Below are 19,422 nucleotides of genomic sequence, written 5' to 3' on the forward strand. Positions count from 1 at the left end.
AGAAGCAGATCCTGGAGGTCCTCTGCTCAAACACACAGGTGATGGATGCACCCTCTTGCTCTTGAGCTGTTCCTCTACTTTGTGGCACCCATCAACTGTAAGGAGGGGGTGACTTCTGTCAGGTTGGGGTTATGCAGTGCAGACAGTCTGTCTATTTTGAACTGGTTTATATAAAAATTAAGTTGCACTGTGGAAATAAGAAAATCTTATTTTCTGTTCTTTGAATGGAAGATATTAAATGAAACGGTGAAGGTATTAGAATAAACCTCCCATTTTGTTGTCAGTAATTTGGTCTCAATCCAATTCTTGTTCAAATTAATGGAGAGACTGTGATGATTTGAATAGCAGTTAAATCAGATTATAATGCTATTTCCCTGACCTGTTTTCCAGTCCTGGCTGAAGGCAGGTCTCGGGATGGCTTTGCTCATGACACTGCTGATCAGAGTAGAGCAGAGTCACGTAGCAGATGCCTACAGTGGCGCTGCCATGCAGGGTAGTGGTGAAAAGAAACAGGTACGCACAACTGCTTTAGATGAAATGTGGTTGGTTTTCAGTCAGCTCCAGCCAGCTCTGCTGTCAAGTGCTGCTTATTTTTTATCTTCCGTAGTGATTTTAATATGCATAATTCAGTGGGGTCTGAATTCAGTCAGTGGGCTGCAGGCTGCTCTGGGTCAAGGGGCTGTTTTATTGCCGTGTCTTTATTCATCATTGGGTACTGTGTGAGCCCAGCCAGAGACTGTGGTCTCCAGATGTTCCCAAAACTTAAACACATGTTCTCATTTTAAAAATTTCTTGTCATAGTTCTTATGAGCACAGTTCCACTGACAGCTGCTGATTCTCTTCACGTGTGTACAAAACCAACCACTACTCCTGCCTCCCCTGGTGATAGGGCTTCTGGAGGATTTCTTGAAAGGTGAACAGCTCCTATAGACAGAAACCAGGTTGTGTGATGCCAGCATGTACTGTAGAAGAAACTGCACAGATTCGTCTGTGGCAAAGCCTGTATCAGGTTGCTCATGCAACTCTAAAAAAGAACTCTAAAAAACCCAAAAACCCACATAATTTTTCATTATTTGTAAGAGTAGTGTGCTAAGACTGTGCATAGCCATTAGGAAGTGGAAAAATATAGCTAAATGCAAGTCAGCCTTTTGTGAAAATAGAAAAGCCAGCAGATATACATGTTTGTATAAAAAGTTACACTGAACTGTGCAATGAAGAGACAAGAGCACTTTATTGTTTATTTGGGTAAGGGATAATTGAATTGGGTAAAGTTGTTATTACAATATCAGAGGAGAAAAGGACTATAATCCCCTAAGGGATGTCATGCACCTTTCTGGTATATAACCCTCAGCGCTTCCAGAGGGATGTGTTGGAATGCTAGTGAAGAAGAGAGATAATCTAATTCAAGGTAACTTAATCAGCATGGTATATAACCAAGCTAAAGGTTTTGCAACAGTATTTAATATTCATTGACTGTATGTGTGCGGAAAACAGAAACAAAATTGCTTTTTCAAAAGAAAGGTTTGCAGAGGCCTGGCTGAAAACGTAGCCCTTAATAAATATAGTTGTTAATCTGTTTTATTCTATATTGACTTTTATATGGTGCTTGTCACTGTATTTGAAGCACCTTCCGGTAATGTGTTAAGCACAAAGATTAACATCTGTGGTAAGATATTTCTTCTCTCATCTTTTCCCTTTGGGAAGAAGTGCATGCAGCTGAGGGTTCTGGTTAGGGTTCCTTTTTATCAGTTTGCTTATTTTTAATAAGGAGGCTACTATTTATTGCATGCCACGATATATTTCTGTCAGAGGAGTATAATACAGAAAATGTTTATTGTAGAAAGCGATGAGGTTTGTTCCCTTAATTTGTGGAGTAGTTTGAGATGCTTTCCTATATGAGCATCAGCCTTGCTGTAGGGACTCCCCATGACTACTGTTGTCTTTTATACTAAATCTTTACAGGGAGAGCACTGAAGATTGGGATGAAAACACAGTACTTTATTGAAAAGTCTGTGGGAACCTCAGTTATGCATTAGTGGATAGGTTTGATAGGTAACCTGTGCAGCTGAGAGAGGCATGGGCTTGCTGGAGCATCTGCAGTGCTCCATGGTATGCGTTTTACACTGCTGTAATGCAGCCAAGATGGACAAAGATGTATCTAAGGTGGTGCAATAAGAACTGTTCCTTGTGGACGGTGGTGTGCCAGAGGTTGGCAGTGATGAGAAATCCAGTCTTCTGCAGTACGGGCAAAGATGAACACGTATGGTGTATCAAGGGGGACTACACCCAGACACAAATTTTCCACAGTACCTCTCTGTTACCTCTGACTTGCTGAGTTCCAGGATCAGTTGTCTGCTCTTAACGAGAGAACTGATCCGATGTGGTGGGGAAGGAGAAGCAGAACTGGCTGTTCCTGACGCTTCAGACCTTCCGATCCAACCAGTGTTGTGAACATTTAGAACAGGACCTCCATGGAAGTCAGATCTCCATGACAGTCTGCACATAGGAGCTTAAGGTATCTATGCAACCCCCAGGAAAGATTCAAGCCATTTTAACACCTGACATGGTAACTTTTTCCCAGGTGAAACCTCTCATGGCCCTCCATGTCAAATGCTATTTTGCAGTATCAGGAAGATGAGAAGAGGCGGCCCCTCTCTCCACTGGCGCCATTTGCATCCCTGTGAATGATGTGGCTTCAGGTCCATGTCTGGCTTGAATATGGACTGTGCTGTGCCTCTGAGCCTCCGTGCCAGTTGCACAAGCTCGCGGTGGGCCTCTGGCCAAATGATGTGTGGATAGGAAGGTTTTCTTTCTCTGCAGTACCTCATCAGAGGCTTGGAGGAACTCACTGCACTGCTTCCCATCCCTAAACCTCATCATTTTCATCTCCTGATGTGGGAGCTTTTTGTGTGCTTCCATCTTGCTCAGGCTGTCAGCAGACAGAACTATTATTTTATCTTCCAGAATTTTTTATTATGGTTAGGAAATGAGTTGAGGCTAGTCAAATCATTATAATGTGCCGTGATTGTTGTCTAGAAGCAGGAAAGTCTCTTAAAGTGAAGGACAGCACAAAACAGTGACATCCATGGTCTTTGAAGTAACACCAGCGTTTCAGTCCGGTGAATGCCTGGCTGTGTGGATTAGTCCAGCGCTCGCTTATGAAAGTATACAAATAGGAGGAAAGCAAACAGATGTTCACTCCTTTATGCCTAAAGGCTTCATGGACACTTTATATTTAAATTGAAGTAAGTTAATCATAGATGAGTACCTGAGAGAGAAGCAAGCTAACTCATAATACTGAAAAGAGTAGAAATGGAAGTAAGATATTGACTGGTGTGTATAATCACAGTCTAGCTTTTATATTTCTATTGTAATCCTAAACAATAAGGATTAAATTCTTTCCTCAGAGGCACATAGATAACTGCATAGTCAAGGACAGCATCATTGTGCAGAAGGAAAAAAAGGAGAAAACCTTGTCAACTTCAACCCCCACTTGTTATTTTTTTGAATAATATTGATTTTAATTTGCTGGTTTAATGGTAGTTTTCCCCTTTGCAAATGGAAAGAAGCCACTTAACGAATCAACTCAACAGCAGCAATGCCAAACCAGAAAATACAGGCAGTATAGCTGAGGAGAAAATGCAGGTTTCATTAGCAAAAGTCAGTCAAGTTCCTGTGAAAATACAGTTTTGTGTTCAAAACACTGATAACATTTTTAATAAAGAACTCCCACCTGACTGCCTTATGCCAACATCCACAAGAAGGAGAGCTGGCGGATTCCCACACAAAAATCCCTCAGCAAACCTTCCGTTTCTGTAGTATCAAGCAAAGCTGAAGAAGGAAAACTAAATGAAATAGAGCTGTCATCTTAAAAATTGCACAGGGGTTATATTGTCTGTGTGTCACCTTTACACTAAAGCTGGCTATCCATGACTAACAAATTGAGTACCGAAGCACATTAGGTGTACAATCCAGTGGAAAATGTCTGATGTGCTGTACGTAATTTGAACGTCTGTGAAAATACCGCAGGGTGATTCTTGGGTTACATGGCATGTTAAATGAGAGACTACGGTTTGTTTTGAGGTGCTAGATGCAGTTATGGCCTTACTGAAGTCTATTCAAATTTGCTCTGGGTTTCAGTTGGATTAAAATTTCTTCCGGGGTCCTCATTGTCCAGAGCAGCAGGATTGGAAACGTGGGCTGGAGAAATTGGTTGGGCTTTGTCCTGCGTTTCATAGCATTCTTCTGCGGCTTGCCAGGCTGATATTCCAGGTAGATCCTAAGGAGAGGCTCGTGTTGTATGCGAACACAGGACTCACTGGAGCGAGTCATCTTGCCTGGGGTTTCCTCGTGATACACACTGAAGCGTAACTTTGTTTTTGCGCAGCCCCGTCGAGGGGAAGTAAGAAAAGTGTGTGGATCCACAGTCACGTGTGATTTGTAATCTTCCCCCTGTGGCAAGAAAATAAACTGTGTTTATTTTGACTGTGGTCTCAGACCAGGCTGAAGATAATAGGTGCTTATCAGGAAAGGAATCAAAAATCAGCCGAGCTGGAAACACTTGTATTCAGGTCAGTTGCGCGAGCTGGATTTTTGGGTGTGTCATCGCCGTAAAGTTATGCAGAGCCTTTTCTTTTGCATAATTTTTATTGATTTAAAAAGGAAGAGGGAGAGAGTCGGTCCTCAGCTGGCATAAATAGACACAGCTTTACTGAAGTCAGTGTGCATCTGTTCATGCTGGTGAAGGATATAATTACCCCATATTGCACTCATTTTATCAGCCATTGCTAATGTTTTCTGTGTGATCCTCTAAAGCTTTTCAAGAATGAAAGCTCTGTCTGCTGCTCCCAGCACTTTGCCTCTGTGACATATGAATTGTGCCAAATCCATTTTGAGTTTTTGTTTTTAAGCTCTGAGTACAAGGGTGAAGTGAAAATAAAGTGTGAATAATGGTCTTTCTCTCAAAGGCAATGTGATATTGCGTTGAGCTGAAAAATTTACTCTCATACAGATCGGCCCTGCCAGTACGAAGGACTGATTGATGCTGAGCACGATCCAGCTGATATCTGATGTAGGGGAGGGGGAGGCTCCTCAGCGTTGCTGACAAAGCTGTAACAGGATCCAGGGACTGGAAGCTGAAGTTAGGCAAATTCAGCCTTTCAATAAAATGCCAGTCATGAGCATCATAAAATATTATAACAGTTTATTGGGGCTCGTGATGAATTCATCGTTAAGAAGTCCTGAGTATTTTCTTTTAAAATCAGTCTTCAGTTGCTGGGAGAAATTCTGTGGCCAGTGTGTGAGCGGGAGGATCACAGTGATCCCTTTTGGTTTTGTAATTGAAGTGCGCTTGTTAACTCTCCTTCTTCACTAGGCCATAAGGAGAACACATTTACCAGAATTGCCCTTAACAATTCTCATGGTACCTGCCGATCTGCACAGAGATAACTGTTCTAATTAAATCCTGTCCTCTAGGACTGCATAGGATTGCCCACAGAGATGGGAGGAATTGTCTGCTTTCCTTCCCTTCTCCTCCTTTTCCTTCCTACTTGTTCAGGTTGGATCTTGAGGGCTTATTTTGTAAAAGTTTTTCTTTTTTACGTTCTTCTTCTTTACTACAGTGTGGGAGTGGCTCACCTGATGGGATGTAGCTCAGGAAATAGATTGCCCATGATCACAGATGCCTTTGTCGATGGTGACACACATCAGGCTCTCCCACCTCTGCCACTTAGCAGTTTCTTTGCCTCTACGGTATTCAACAATTAGTGCTCTTGAGAGCTGGAATGATGTTTCAGTGTAATGGAAGCCTTTAGGCTTCATATAGGGACATCTGGATGGAGCTTAATGATATGGGATATACAAGGAGTCATATTAGTCACAGGAGCTGATTCCCTTCTGATCTGAAACTCTTTAAAATACGTGAAATTAGAGGTTGCTGAACAAAAGAGCACTCTGCATCTCACAGGATTGGGGTCGGTGTTATTTCCCTGTCTGAAAAGCAGACAGCCCCCACGTAGTGAATTCTCAGGTTTGGGAATACCTTCTTGAACAGTGTGCTCACCTGCAGGCTATTTGGAAGTACCAGGGGTGTCTGAATATTGCTGCCTAAAATCAAATGGTTTTGTTATTGTGGGTATTGAGGAAACTCAGGAACAACACGGGTTTGTGAAATCATTATATTCAAGAAGCAGCTCTCTCTTCTCCTGCATTTAGAGCCCTGGTAGTATCACATTCTGTTTTGACAGCTGTCAGGAGTAAAATGAAAGATATTTGGGGAGAGAAGGGCTGAGCTACAGGAGAATTGTTATTTGCAGCGCTCGCCAACAGTTGCAGTTTTCACTTGGTAACATGCATACTGTCTGTTATTCTTTCGCTTTTCTTCCTTGCTAAACTTTTGTGCCTTTTATTTCTGTGGCTCTTGTAATGGGGACCGGTGCCATCCAACCTGTGCTACTTTCAGTAGAACATGTCTTTTTGATACCTTGCATGTGAAATGCAGTCTGTGCCCTGCCCTAGTTTTTCTCCATTTCCTCTTCCGTGACTGTCAACTTCCAAACTTCTGGTGGTGCCACTGTCCTCCTTTCATCTCCCAAATCTGAGCTGCAGTTTTGCCGTGAGGAAAAGGAATTTATGTTAGCTCTTGCCTTCATTTTTTTTTCTTCCCAGCTGACACCATTATTCTCACAGATTACTGTAGCACTTCAGTTTTTAACGTGAAACTCTGCCAAAGGTCTTTCACTTGGCTGTTTATTAAGTGCTTACTTTCGGTGTTTGTACTCAAGGAGGGAAGGTTCATCGGTGTTAGAGCACAAGGGGCTTCCATGCCTGCTCTCTGCTTTGGATTCATGCCTGCAAGCTGTAGAAATAAACATTATTTTAACTTTAACTTATTTTTAGTTTTAAATCAGGAGTACCTGAAACTTTTTCTGTAGTCAACCCTTTTTATTATTCTGGAATTGCAAATAAACAGGCCCTCAGAGCGTTGGCTGAACTTGCCAGGGGGGTTGCAGAGGCTGAAGGCTCTGAGGACAGCTATACCTCCCTTGTATCACACGGTGGCAGAAAACGCCCGGCTTATATTCTGCTGTGCTGTACCGGTTTGGTAAGGCATATCAGATAGTTCAGTATGCAACGCTTGGGGAGAATATGTTACTTTCGAAAATTAAGTCTGTTTAATTGCCTGTGCAGGAAGAGCTTATTTTATAGCAAAGTAATATGCATTCACCCCCAACTTGCAGAATCTGTATTAAGGGCTACATCTGACAGTCAATATATATATGTAGCAGGGTAGAAAAGATAATTATATAGCTGGAATATATATAGGCATTTAGTTTAATTAGGCTTTTGATTAAATATAGAAGTGCAATTAAGAGTGACAGATACAGTAGATCCTGGTAGACTACATGACAGGTTTTGGCTAGAAAAACTTCTGAGCTGATTTTTTTGTCAGACTTGATTTTTTCTAAAGATCGCAGTGACTGTTCTATTGATTCTTTGATCTGAACTGCTCCTTCCTCTCTCTCTCTCTCTTTCTCTGTATATGTGTGCTTATCTGTGTTTGCAGTACTTCTGTTGGTAACAGCTGTTATATCAATTTAAAAGAAAATTACTTGGTTTTAAGGAAAGATGGTAAAATTTAGATCTTAGCCAAACAGCTAAGATTTAAATTTGGACTTTTTAGCCATGGTAATACGTTTTAACTGTATTTTGCCAAGCTTCTCAGACTTTCTTTTCTAAATATGATACTATTTCTGTGCACGTGTCTCTGAGCACATGAGCATGAGCAATTTGTTAAAGTCTGACATATGAGAGACTTATGTAAGGTATAACATAAGAGGGAAAGGGTATTACTATGAAAATGTAAAAGTAGATATTACAAGATCTGCTTGTATAACTGACTTTGATACAAGAGTTAGTTGAACAAGTTGCTTGAAGTATCATGTGTTCTATGGTGCTGAGCTGTTGTTTAATTTAGAAGCCTTAGTTTTGCAGAATGCCTGGGCCAAGGCAGGTTTAAAGCAATCCTCTGTGCAGTACTTTTGAAAATAAGACCAGTAGCTAATTACGGATATGAAGCTAATTATAGACCCCTCTCTTAAACACCTTGGCCAGGGTATTTGTTTGGTATCTTAACTAAATTAATCAATAATCACATAAAGTGATTGGATAGAGGAGAAAGAGCAAAAACCCCATCAGTTACTGTCAGCATATCTTGAATACAGTTAGTCACGGTTTAGCATAGTTTCACATCGTTTCCCAGTGGGTCTGTGGGGCCTTCCAGTATTACCCCAAAGTTGTGAGCCGAAGACAGTGGCTCTCTGGCTTTGTCACAAGTCTGCTGCAGGACCTCAGGCAAATCCTTCTCTTCGCTCTTGTCTCTCTTTCTTCCTTCACCTTCCCTCTGCCTCGGTTGCTGACAGTTAGACAGCCCTGAGCAGGACTGTGCCTCTAATACACATTTGCACTGCTTGTAGGTGTTAGGATTCTTTCAGCAGTTGGGGTCTGAGTTACCAAAACACAAAGAACTCACGATATGTGTTTTGCTGTGCTTAATATTCCCTGCGGGGACAAACGGGTACAGCTCCTCCTTGATACGGTACAGGATGATGGCCAGCCTTGGAGATGATTTTCTGCACATCAGTAAATCCCCGCATTTTCATTAAATTGCTTAGGCTGAAGATTGAAGTCAGCATCATTGGAAGGGCTCCTGTAGACTACAGTGCGGTGACACAGGCAGCTGCGTCCCATGTCTGTCTGTTACAACTTGTCATTTTGTTTCACAGTATGGAAGGTGTGAGAAGTGACAGGACTAAATAAGCACAGAGGGAAACGACTGTTTTATCTGGCCGTGTTAACGAATAAGCTGGAAGTGAAGTTAACTTCAGGAGAGGCAGTTTAAATTATTTATTTTCAGTCCTGGAACTGTACTTAACATGTTTTTAAGGCAGAGCCGTGTTGACAGGGTGACGTTAATTACCCTACTGGAAACCCATCGCATTAGCTGAAAACAATAGTGCACAGCTATCATTCATGGCTCTGGGTAAAGCCACAGCCTTTGGAAATCTTGGCAAACAGTTTCCCCCCTCCATCCGTGGAAGTTCCTTCTGCATCCACCCACGGCTATAAACTGATTCTTTACTTACAGCAACGAAATGTGAAGTTCACTGGCTGTGGGTTTCTTTTCTTCCCCTCTCCTGTTTTTTGTTTGCTGAGCTGAGTGAGTCCATGATTGATCTCCTCTCCATTAGACATGGCACATCTTAAAAATGTGAGGATCTTCATTCACTGATCCACCAGTATATATGCCTATGCTTACTGTTCCTGTAAATGCGTTCCCACAATTCCCTTAACGGTTCAGTTCCCACTCCTTAATTCATAGCAAGAGTGTTGTGTCCTTCTGAATGGGAAATTATTGTGTCTGGGGTTTCTGTTCTTTGCTATGGCTTTGGCTTAAACATCCCTGCTGAGAAATGGATGTGACTTGAGTAGCTTTTGTATGGATGTGTGCTTATAAAAGAGGGGAATTGACTTTTTCCTCTCTTCTTGTTCAGCAATGAGTTAAGGACTCCAAAATGACCCAGCTGAGGAGCGCTGGGAATATATCTACAAGTAAATGTATGGCTGGTTACTTTGGGTTGCTATATTATGTTTGCCTAGATGCTTCTCTTCCATGGTTAATACAATTAAGAGATTGTACCGGAGGAGTGCATGTACGCAGTGTTTGTTCACGGTGGTGTAAGGCTGTGCCTAATAACGTCTAACTCTCTGTTTGTAGGTTAGGCCAAAGACCCTGATTCCAGACAGCCTCCCTATCTCCCCGTGCAGAGATCAACCTTCCAAGCAGCCTCCTACCTTCCAGAAGGCAACTGTAGTCAGCATCAAAAACCCCAGCCCTGCCCTCCCAACCGCCAACAACACCGTCAGCCATGTACAGACGCCCAACAGCCAGTCACAAAGTGTCACCGAACCTACAGCTATTTCATCACCTCTGAGCAGTGCAGGTGTGGCGTACGCCATCATTTCCACCTCCCCCAACAATGCAACTCCTATCAGCACCAGCACGACTGTCTCTGTGGTCAACGATAGCATCAAAGTGCAACCACTCCTCATTAGTGCCGACAGCAAGGTAGGTTCTGGTTTTCATGCCATTTCTGGTTCTTTTGGTTATCAAACACAGGGATTACATTGCAGGTGCAAGCAGAATATTCCCCTGGGAGTGCACAGCCCTGTGCAGAGTGGTGTCAGTCATTCTTTTTGGTGAAAGTAATGGCAAAATTCTTAAGGGGACACATGGATGCTATTAGACATCTATCTGTGTACAAGCATACGTTTAGTGGAAACAAAATGCATCATTATGTAGCTTGACATTAATCGGACCATATGATCTTCCATTATGTTAAACCAATCCTCACAAATAATATCCCTGACTTCTGTGCAGGCTCAAATTTCCTACGGACTTCCTCTTCAATTACATTGGTACTAGTCATATTGACTGACCCTGGGGGAGTGTATCAAATAACCAGGCACTCTCTTCTACACTGCCAGGGGAAGACCTGGAAATGAAATGAGAGAGCTCAGGGTTTCAGAACAGATCAGCAGATGAATCGGTAGGAAAAAATCAAGTTATGAATTGCTTGTTTCCTCTTTGTACTGCTTTTCAGCTTTTAAATCAAGAACTTCATCACTCTTACACCAGAAACAGATCCAATAAAGGCTACCAACGTACCCAGCAGACATTCGCTGTAATTTGCTACTGGGATCCTGCTGCTTTGGGTCTTGTTGGCAGCACAGGTTCTCATAGAGTTCTAAAAATAATACAGGATGTAGGATGGCTTTTGAGGTAAATAAAAGCAGGCATCTCTTCCCACTTCTCTGGCATAATTCGGCTTTCTCTTACTTAAACTGGCTGCCAGTTAAGAAAATTGTTGCTTTTATGCTCTTCTAGAGTGACTGAGTTGAGATAAAGTATCTAACAATTAATGTTAGCAATGAAATAGATGGAAAAGGCCTGGAGTTCAAATCAAATAACCTTCATCAAGTTGAGTCCTCCATAGTCCTTCATGAAGCTTCGATTATGGGTGTAGTCACATGTGTAGTTCTGTGGTCCTTCATTCCTTTTAATTTGATAGCTTCTGAGATAATGTTATCTGCACTGTGTAAATCTTCATATAGTAATTAAAATATGAGCAGCTGGATATACTAACATATATGCATGTATAAGAGATCTGTGTATTAATTCCTATAGATTCTAAACCAGAATTAGTGTTATTTTAAAACAGATGTAGTTTGTTTATGCAAAACTAGACATCCTCTGCTCATAACACATAAATGCTGAGGACAGAACTCTGATTGCAGTTACATGAGCAGTACTAAGGAGTATGTTCCTTCGCATCCATGTGTAATTACTCTGAAATAACACTGGGATGACTGAGATCACACTGTTGCTTTGAATGTGTAGTAATCCCATCTACTCTACCTGTATGAAAAATAAAATCAAAGGAAACACCTTAAAATCACTGACAACCTGAGTGTTAAAGCTAGGGTGCTGAATCAGCTTCAGGAGTCCTCAAAATAGAAAGTGTCCTAATTTTCAGAGGCACTGATCAAGTGTCTCCCTTAGGCTGCAGTAGGTTTATAATGCACCAATAAAAATTATTTTTTAGAAACTTAAGTGTGGATTTAAAAGCCTGTTCTCAGTACCCCAGACTTTATATTTTTTACTTTTACGTTTGTTTTATATTTTTTACTTTTACGTTTGTTTTCTGTAGGGGTATCAAGTAACCCTTCGAAGAAGAATCAGATGTTTCAGGCAGAAAAGTCCAGTTCCATATACTGAATTTTCTTTCTGTTATTTGTACATTGTCTTTTAGGTTATCATTATTCAGCCTCAAGTCCAAACCCAGACAGAAAGTAAAGTGGAGACAAAGAAACCTCCTGAAGAGTCAGCTCAGGGACCCTCTGCTACCAAAAAGAAAAAGGAGGAAAATCCAGAGGTGATCCATTTTATTTTTCTTTTCTTTTCTTTTTTTTTTTTTTAAATAAGTGAGCTACAGTATGGTTAAGTTATGGGGGCCAATACTGAACGTTTTTCTGTGCATACTGCATTTTTGCTCTTAGTTCTGCCAGCTGTTCATCTCTCTACCCAATCACTGTAATCAGGGTGATGTCCCTGCCAGTGAGGTGCCCTGGGAAATATGGTTTGCATCACTCAAACCTTCCAGTGTCACAAAATGTAATTGTAGGTCTCATAAAAATCTAGGCCCCTTGCATGGGTATAGCTGTATTTCTTGTGAAAGGTGTGTACAAGCCTAAGATGTTTTATGTTATCAAGTATGTAACATTTGGTTTACAGGCTGGGTATGAGGTTGAATTAACATTTCTTTTGTAAGATGAGCTTTTACATCGTCTTTGTAATGAGTCTTGTAAATTTTAGATTGTATTTAACAGTACACTTTCTTGCATTTGCTGTGTACTTGTCTTCCCACTTGTATACAGATTCTTTCTAGTTTGAAATACATCAAAATCCTTCAGACTGAGTAAGAGAGTTGAAAACAGGTTATAAGATGAAATCTCTTTCATGAACTGTATTTGTGGTATAAACCAAAAATATAAGTCCGAAGTCCTTGTAGAAATGGGGTCTCTCTTTAACAGGCATTTTGGGTTTTGAATAGATGTATTCACATTAGATTGTGTGTACTTTTGAGGCAATTTGAGAAGTTATACAAACTGAATCTACTTCTATTATGGAAATGCTCAGCTCATGTGAAATCTTAACCTTACTAGTCTAATAAATGTCTAGCATGAAAACATCCTTGGAGCTGTAGGTTTAAGAGGATTATTACGATATAAATTTATAATGTTACTTGAGGCATGTGGGTGGTCATTTATTTTACCATTTTAAGAGGTTTGTATAGTTAAAACAGTGTTAAGGATAAATAGTGGCTTTTAGCCTAGAATATCACAGCTTTATGCGGAAGCTGTGCAGAACTATGCTTAGGAAACCTCCCGAGTTTAAAATCTGATCCTGATATGAATCTTCATTGCAACTGAATGATGGGACTGTAGGGTCCTGCTTTGTTTAAGGAGGTATTTCCCAAAGGTTATTTGTTGTGTAGCACCTTATGGGCAGAAAGGCCAGTAGATCCTGCTTAAAAACAGAACGCTAGAAAAAAGCATCCATTTTTCTTTGCTTGTAACTTATCCCCACAGGAAGAATATTGAGCAAAAATCTTCTAGAGAGATGCGGGAAGAGACCATGGGACTGGGCACACTTTTTGGTATAGCATTCATAAATTTAAGGAGCTTTTCATTAAATTGCTAACTAGAATATCCTGACTACATTTTTGTAACCAAGAACATCGTTACTACTGTGTAAACGTGAGGTCTCAGCAAGCATAATTTTCTGGGTAGGAAGCTGAAGTTATGCCCCTAAGTGTGATGGTTCTTTTCTTTTAATAGATTTGCTTCATGGCCGTAAATAGGTAGGTCTAGAGTTAATTTCTTTTGTTCTTTGGAAGTAAACTTTAGTTGATTAACATGTATTTATGCAATTAGTGTAATTAGAACTAACAGCATAATTAGTGTAAATACATGTAATGACATAAATAGAACATGTAATTACAAAATGAGATGGTTTTGTAAAAATCTTTGTTTTGCATCATGAAAAGACATACTGCACATTTCTAAAAGCACTCATCGCTTTTAAACAGTTGATCAAATTTAAGGCAGAGAGTAGCAAAGATACCATGATACGTTAAAAAAGAAAATAAGCGCTCTAGGCACTTCACACCTTTGTCTTCAAAGCACAAAACTGAGGCAGGAGCTCCTATATGGCTCTACATAAATGTTAGCCATGACAGACTGGGCTTTAACAAATTAAATTGAAAATTTAAAACAAATAAACCAGAATTCACCAGACTTACCAGTAGCCAGGAATCCCATATGTAGTTACTGAGCGTACCTGAACGAACAGAAAAGACTGAGGGTAATAACTGTCTTTTGTTCCTGTCTTGGTCATTCTGCTGAGAAGCCGTGAACCTGGACACAGCCCCCACAATACGTACGCCTGTTGCAGAAGCCAAAGATTTCTCCTTTCCCAAGGACGTCATCATTAGGCTAAAGCAAACCTCCTTGCGTCTGCAGTGTTGCAGCCAGGAAGCCTGGATGGCCAGCTGTGGAGTGGCTTCCCCAGAGGCAGAATGGAGGGTCTTGACCACCCAGGGTGTCCCAGGTCCAGTGGTCAGAGCCCTCTCCTAGGGTATGAGCTGTAAGGCTTCAGCCCCCCAGGGCTGAGGAGGGTCTGGAGGAGCGGGCTGCTGGCTCCCTGCCCTCAGCGGGGCTCTGCTGGGGATGGGGTCCCACAACTGCCCGCCTGGTGGTCCACCTTCTCCTGGCAGAATGGCTGCTGCAAAGAAATGAAGGAATTATACAAGGGAGCTGCTCCTCCAGGGAGCAAATGCCTGGGGTGTGTGTGGTTTTTTTTCTTAAAAGGACCCGAGTTCAGCACAGAAAGAAACAGAATTCTTTCAGAAAATTTTCAGGTTTAAAAATTTTTATGCTAGCTAAATGCTTATATTTCTAGCAACATTTTCCGGGACACTAGCAGTTTTTTATTTAAAAGAAAAATTACTGCCATATGTGCTGGCTATTTAGTTAACAGTGTTTTCAATCCCACCTAAGAAGGACAAGAGAGACACATTGCAATTGTGAACTAAATGCTAGCGTTAGGCTTGAACTGAAAATCTGGAGGAGCTGAAGCCTTGGTTTTGTGGATTCCTGGCACAGAAGAGAAACAATACACTCTGTGGTGCTTGAAAGGAGAGCATTGCCACGGAAGTCGTATTTTGAGTTGAATCCAATGAGCTACATAAGTGTGAAATAGCAGAAACCCATAAAAACAAATATGCTGTTAATATAATGCGCTTGTTAAAAAGAATACGGCTTCCACTGGGATTTTTTTAAAAGGAACCATCTTTCAAAAATCTATAAAAGCTAACCCTTCCTGTGTTTAACAGTGAGATAATTATCAAGTCCATTTATGACGGCTCTTCATATGTTAAGCAAGTATGCTGTCATTACATTTAATTAGATATGTATTCAAATAATTTTAGCATGAAGAAAGAAAATTGTTTAGCAAGCATTCCAGTACTCAAAAAATTTTATTTTAGATGTCAGCAAATGTATGCTCCCCCCACAGTTTAATCTTCGGATAATACAGGCATTCTGTGCTCCATTGGGAAAATACAATTGCACGTTAACTGTTCCAACTTTCTGATTCTATACCTAAATGTTGTTATTACTTCTGCTCAGAGCGCTGAGATGTATCCTGCCGCAAAGTTATTTTTTGGTGGGGGTGAGATGAAGCTTGTAATTCTATTCGGTTGACTAATTTTCTTCTCAGATCTGCACAGTGGATCTCGGATCAAATATTCATCTTTTCCCTTCAGGTGTGGAGCCCCCACTGTGTCTAGCTGGTGTTTTAGACATGTAAGGAGCGAACATTATTGAAAACAAGGTCTGACATGCAAATGAATACACGTGCTTGTCATTACCACAGTTATGGAAGGCAGAAATATAGCATAAATAGATCTCAATTGTCAGTGATGAGATTATACATCACCATTTTTTAATCTATGGGGAGAGTTACACACTAGGAGACTGTGGAAAGAAGACATTCATCTTATGAGGTTGTTAGTTCACCTGATTGACAAAGATATTTTCATGTATACAAGAGGGGTGTAGATGTCCACTCCTGACCCTCAGATTTTGAAGAACCCACCCCATAGCTAGATCTTTTCATCTACGAAATGAGGATGTGCTCGCTTTCACAGTTTCTCTGGGTGAAAGTCAGAATTGCAAAGGAAATGGTAGTTCTGGTGACTTACTAGTTGATTTTATCCTGAACTGAAATGAAAAGTTGAATCATCAGGTTTTTCACAAAACAAGAAGGTTAAACTAATTTTAACTTGGAAGTGTTTAAATGTGTTCTCCTGGCACTTCTTTGGTGGAAACAGAATGTGTTGACCTTCTACCACTTCAACATTGTATTTCAGTTTGACCTAAATCTGCACATTTTGTTTTGAGTATGATAATTGTTTCCTATGGTCTTTAGATGCTTTGTCAGGGTTGGATTTGGGGCTTTGCTTGTTTGCATTTCCTAATAGCTTGGGTTTCATAATTAGATTGTCTTTCCTGTGGAATTGCACCTCATGAAAATGCTGCTTGGTTAACATGATCCAGCAAGATTGTTGAGTACAGCAGAAAGAGGAAGAGATCCCTAAGATCCCACAGTGCCACAGATGTGACTGAAAACCAAGGAGTTCAGTTCAGTTTGGGCTTGGAACAGCACAGCAGAACTTCAGTTTTCCATCAAAAAGATGGAATAAAATCTTCAGCAGAATTCTTTCTGCAAGGAGAAATTTCCCAATGAAAAATCACTGACAGAAAGTTCAGAATCTGCTTTAGTACTTGCCCTGTTACTGCATTGGCATGTTTTAAAGATCTGTTAGTATGAAGGTGTGTTTTGTGCATATATACTGTACAAGAGTTCTGAAAAATATTTTAGATTAGATTCCTCACTGCAAAATGAGGTCACCAGTGTCAGTGGGAGACGTTTGTTCACTCCCCATTGATGGAAAGTTTTGGATCAGTGTACCTCTTCATAATTCATACACATGCTATTCTTTTCATAACTTGGGAAGAGAAATCCCTGAAAGTTTTTTTGGGGAGAGGGGGCTTTCAATATGCTTCAGATGTCTTGTGTAGTGTTTTAATGTTCAGTGGAAGTGTGTCATATCTTGTTTTACTTCACACAGCTTGCTTACATCCAATAAAAGCAGTGCCATATCCAGATAGTAATAATAATACCAAATTACTTCTCTAAAGAGTGGAGTAGCAAAGCAGCTAGCAATATGAAATTGAATTGATTAACTGAATTTTGATCATGCTTTGTATAAAATCAGTAGTCATACAGATTGGCTTCGTAAGTCTCTGAACTGCAACAGTTCATCTAGTTACACAAGTACGACATGACTGACCAGGCATATCTGAAGCAAATCTTCAATTAAAGCTCTTCAAATTACTGTGCATTCAAATAAGATAGATTTCTAAAAGACCTTTACTGTGTTTATTACATCAATGCTGGATTGTTTTATTTACTTACTTCTGCCATGATTGTTGTAGTAGAAAATCTAACCCTTGTTTATTTTTCCCTTAGAAAATTGCCTTCATGGTAGCATTAGGACTGGTTACAACAGAACATTTGGAAGGTAAGATGGCAGATATTGTTTTACAGTTCAGTTTTTGAGTGGAATCTTTTCTCTGATCTGGTTGAAGTATCAGCAAGGTTCAAAGACGTTTACCCAGATCTCTTTCTCTCTCCTCTTTCTGTATGTGAGATGGACTTACATTTTTTGAGTTAATTGTCTGTCGTCTCTAGAGTTCCACAGGATAATGTGTAAAATAGTGGTGAAAAGTTGGCATTTGTTTTGCAAGACTTTAAACAAGTTGGAAAACTACCTCTCTCAAAGACTTCCTTCTCTCCATTTCCCTCCTTTTAACCAAAAAATAAATAAACATTCAGTCTCATCCTGCTTTCGTGTGAGAGCTGCTAGCATGCCTTCCTAAGCTTCCAAATATGAGTTCAAACAGATATTGCACATAAACCAAATACAGCGTCGCACAGTGTGCAGTTTACATTTCCAGCCTTCCAGAAATACCTTGCAGGAGTTAGCAGATTTGTACCTTTCTTTGCTGCAGCTTTGTCTTTCTGAAAATGTAGATGAGAGGGGGAAAAAGGGTTTACTCAGCACATTTTCCAGTGGTTTGAGATCAGTTGGGGGTTTCTGGGCAGAATGGGTTAGTTCCCATGGACAGAGAAGATAAAGCTGGTTTTAAGTAAAAGTCTACAGCTTGGTGTGTTTTAGTTCCATACTCAGCTCATCCAAGTTGGGGTGGTTCCACTGGTATAAGGAGAAAAAGTTGGTATCTTTGTCAGCTGGCAATGATTCTCAACCACAAAAAACATTATCAGTTGACATTTACCACCCATCCCATGGGCTGTTGTTAGCAAAATACCTAGGAATTTCCAGTGCACTGCGTTTAAGTTTTATGTGCTTTAGAGTTCGGCACATGCTTAGATACCTTGCTGACTCAAGAGGGATCTACCGCTTTACACCTTGATTTCTTTTTACTGAGATTCTGTTCCTTGGTTTTAAAAGAAGTTATGAATTAGGGAGAGAACTAACTGTACCTAACTGTAAGGTCTGCTCAATACATGCAGCAGGTTTTCTCTGGGTCTTGTTGCCTTTTTTCAGTGTTTTTCCTCCTTAAATCTGCATTTTAGAAAACCATGTAATGTCCCAGTGACTGAGAATTTGAAAGCTGTTTAAAGAAACTTTAAGCCATCGGCCTTTTTAATCCCTTAATGGTAATGGATTGAAATGGAAATTAAAAAGCTTCAGCAATTTTGGGAGGAGATTTACAATCCAAAAAGTGCAAATGATGACTGGTTCTTGTTTTCTTTGTCTCAAGAAAATAGGACAACACTTGAAATTATGCTGAAGTGAAAATTATGCTTACAACAGAGAGAACTTAATTTTAAATAATTCTTTACCCTTTGATTTTATTGGAACTAATAAATTGTTTGTGAGGAATTAATGCTTATGTTCAAAATGCCAAGTACTGCTCTGCTCTGTTTGTTCTACAGTAAGTGCAGAGACGCACATTTTGAACCTAACTGCTACGATGCTAATCCTGCAGAATCAATTCTTTCAGACAAATTCACTTTTTATATTCCTACTAGCATTAAATAAATGGCTCCCACCAAGAGCTATTTACCATGGAAAGGGTATTTCTTCATGAGTATTGGTGATTACAACTGTCAAAAATACCCTTATAGCTTTCACATGCTAAAGGTTATTATTTTAGTGCTATGTCATATTTACGGTTATCAGCCATTGCTATTTATCAGGAAGCAGTGGTCATTACACAGTTCAGTTTATTTTAGTACTTCTAATGCATTTCTCAGTTTCACGTTTTTTGGAATTAAACTATATCAAGATTGGGTCATTAAAAGCTTATTCACTCAGTATCATTAATTCACAGTGTTACTGCTTTTCTTCATTTTATTCATTAATTTTGTGGTGAAGGGCTATGATCCACTTCTATATGGATTTCTCTATCAGCCTAGAAGTCTTTCCACCTGATGTCCAGAGGAGCATCTTTCCCCTTTAGTGGGAAAAGAGCTCTGTTCTGCAGAGTCCAAGTATTAGGCATCTTTTGAGGCTTTTACCAGTAAATGAACACAGCTGCTTCCACTGACTGACTTTCTGCAAGGTATGGCTTTCCCAGAAAATAAATTGTCATTACGGGCCTCGTAGAATGACCATACAGAGCATTTATTGATGAAGGCAGGAACTCATT

At 40.2% G+C, this 19,422-nt stretch overlaps 1 protein-coding gene across 2 annotated transcripts in view; it reads left to right on the forward strand.

The window, feature by feature from the left end:
- PHF21B (PHD finger protein 21B) overlaps positions 1–19,422 on the forward strand; it is a 265,259-nt gene that overhangs the window by 228,499 nt on the left and 17,338 nt on the right. For both annotated transcript variants that reach the window (XM_080390800.1, XM_080390799.1), the window contains 3 exons: positions 9,776–10,126; positions 11,871–11,993; positions 17,216–17,267. In XM_080390800.1, coding sequence (XP_080246926.1) covers positions 9,776–10,126; positions 11,871–11,993; positions 17,216–17,267 — 526 coding nt within the window. The remainder of the gene's footprint in view (positions 1–9,775; positions 10,127–11,870; positions 11,994–17,215; positions 17,268–19,422) is intronic.

The sequence above is a fragment of the Falco punctatus genome, assembly GCF_963210335.1.
Source record: "Falco punctatus genome assembly, chromosome: 6".
In the NCBI taxonomy this organism is placed as follows: Eukaryota; Metazoa; Chordata; class Aves; order Falconiformes; family Falconidae; genus Falco; species Falco punctatus.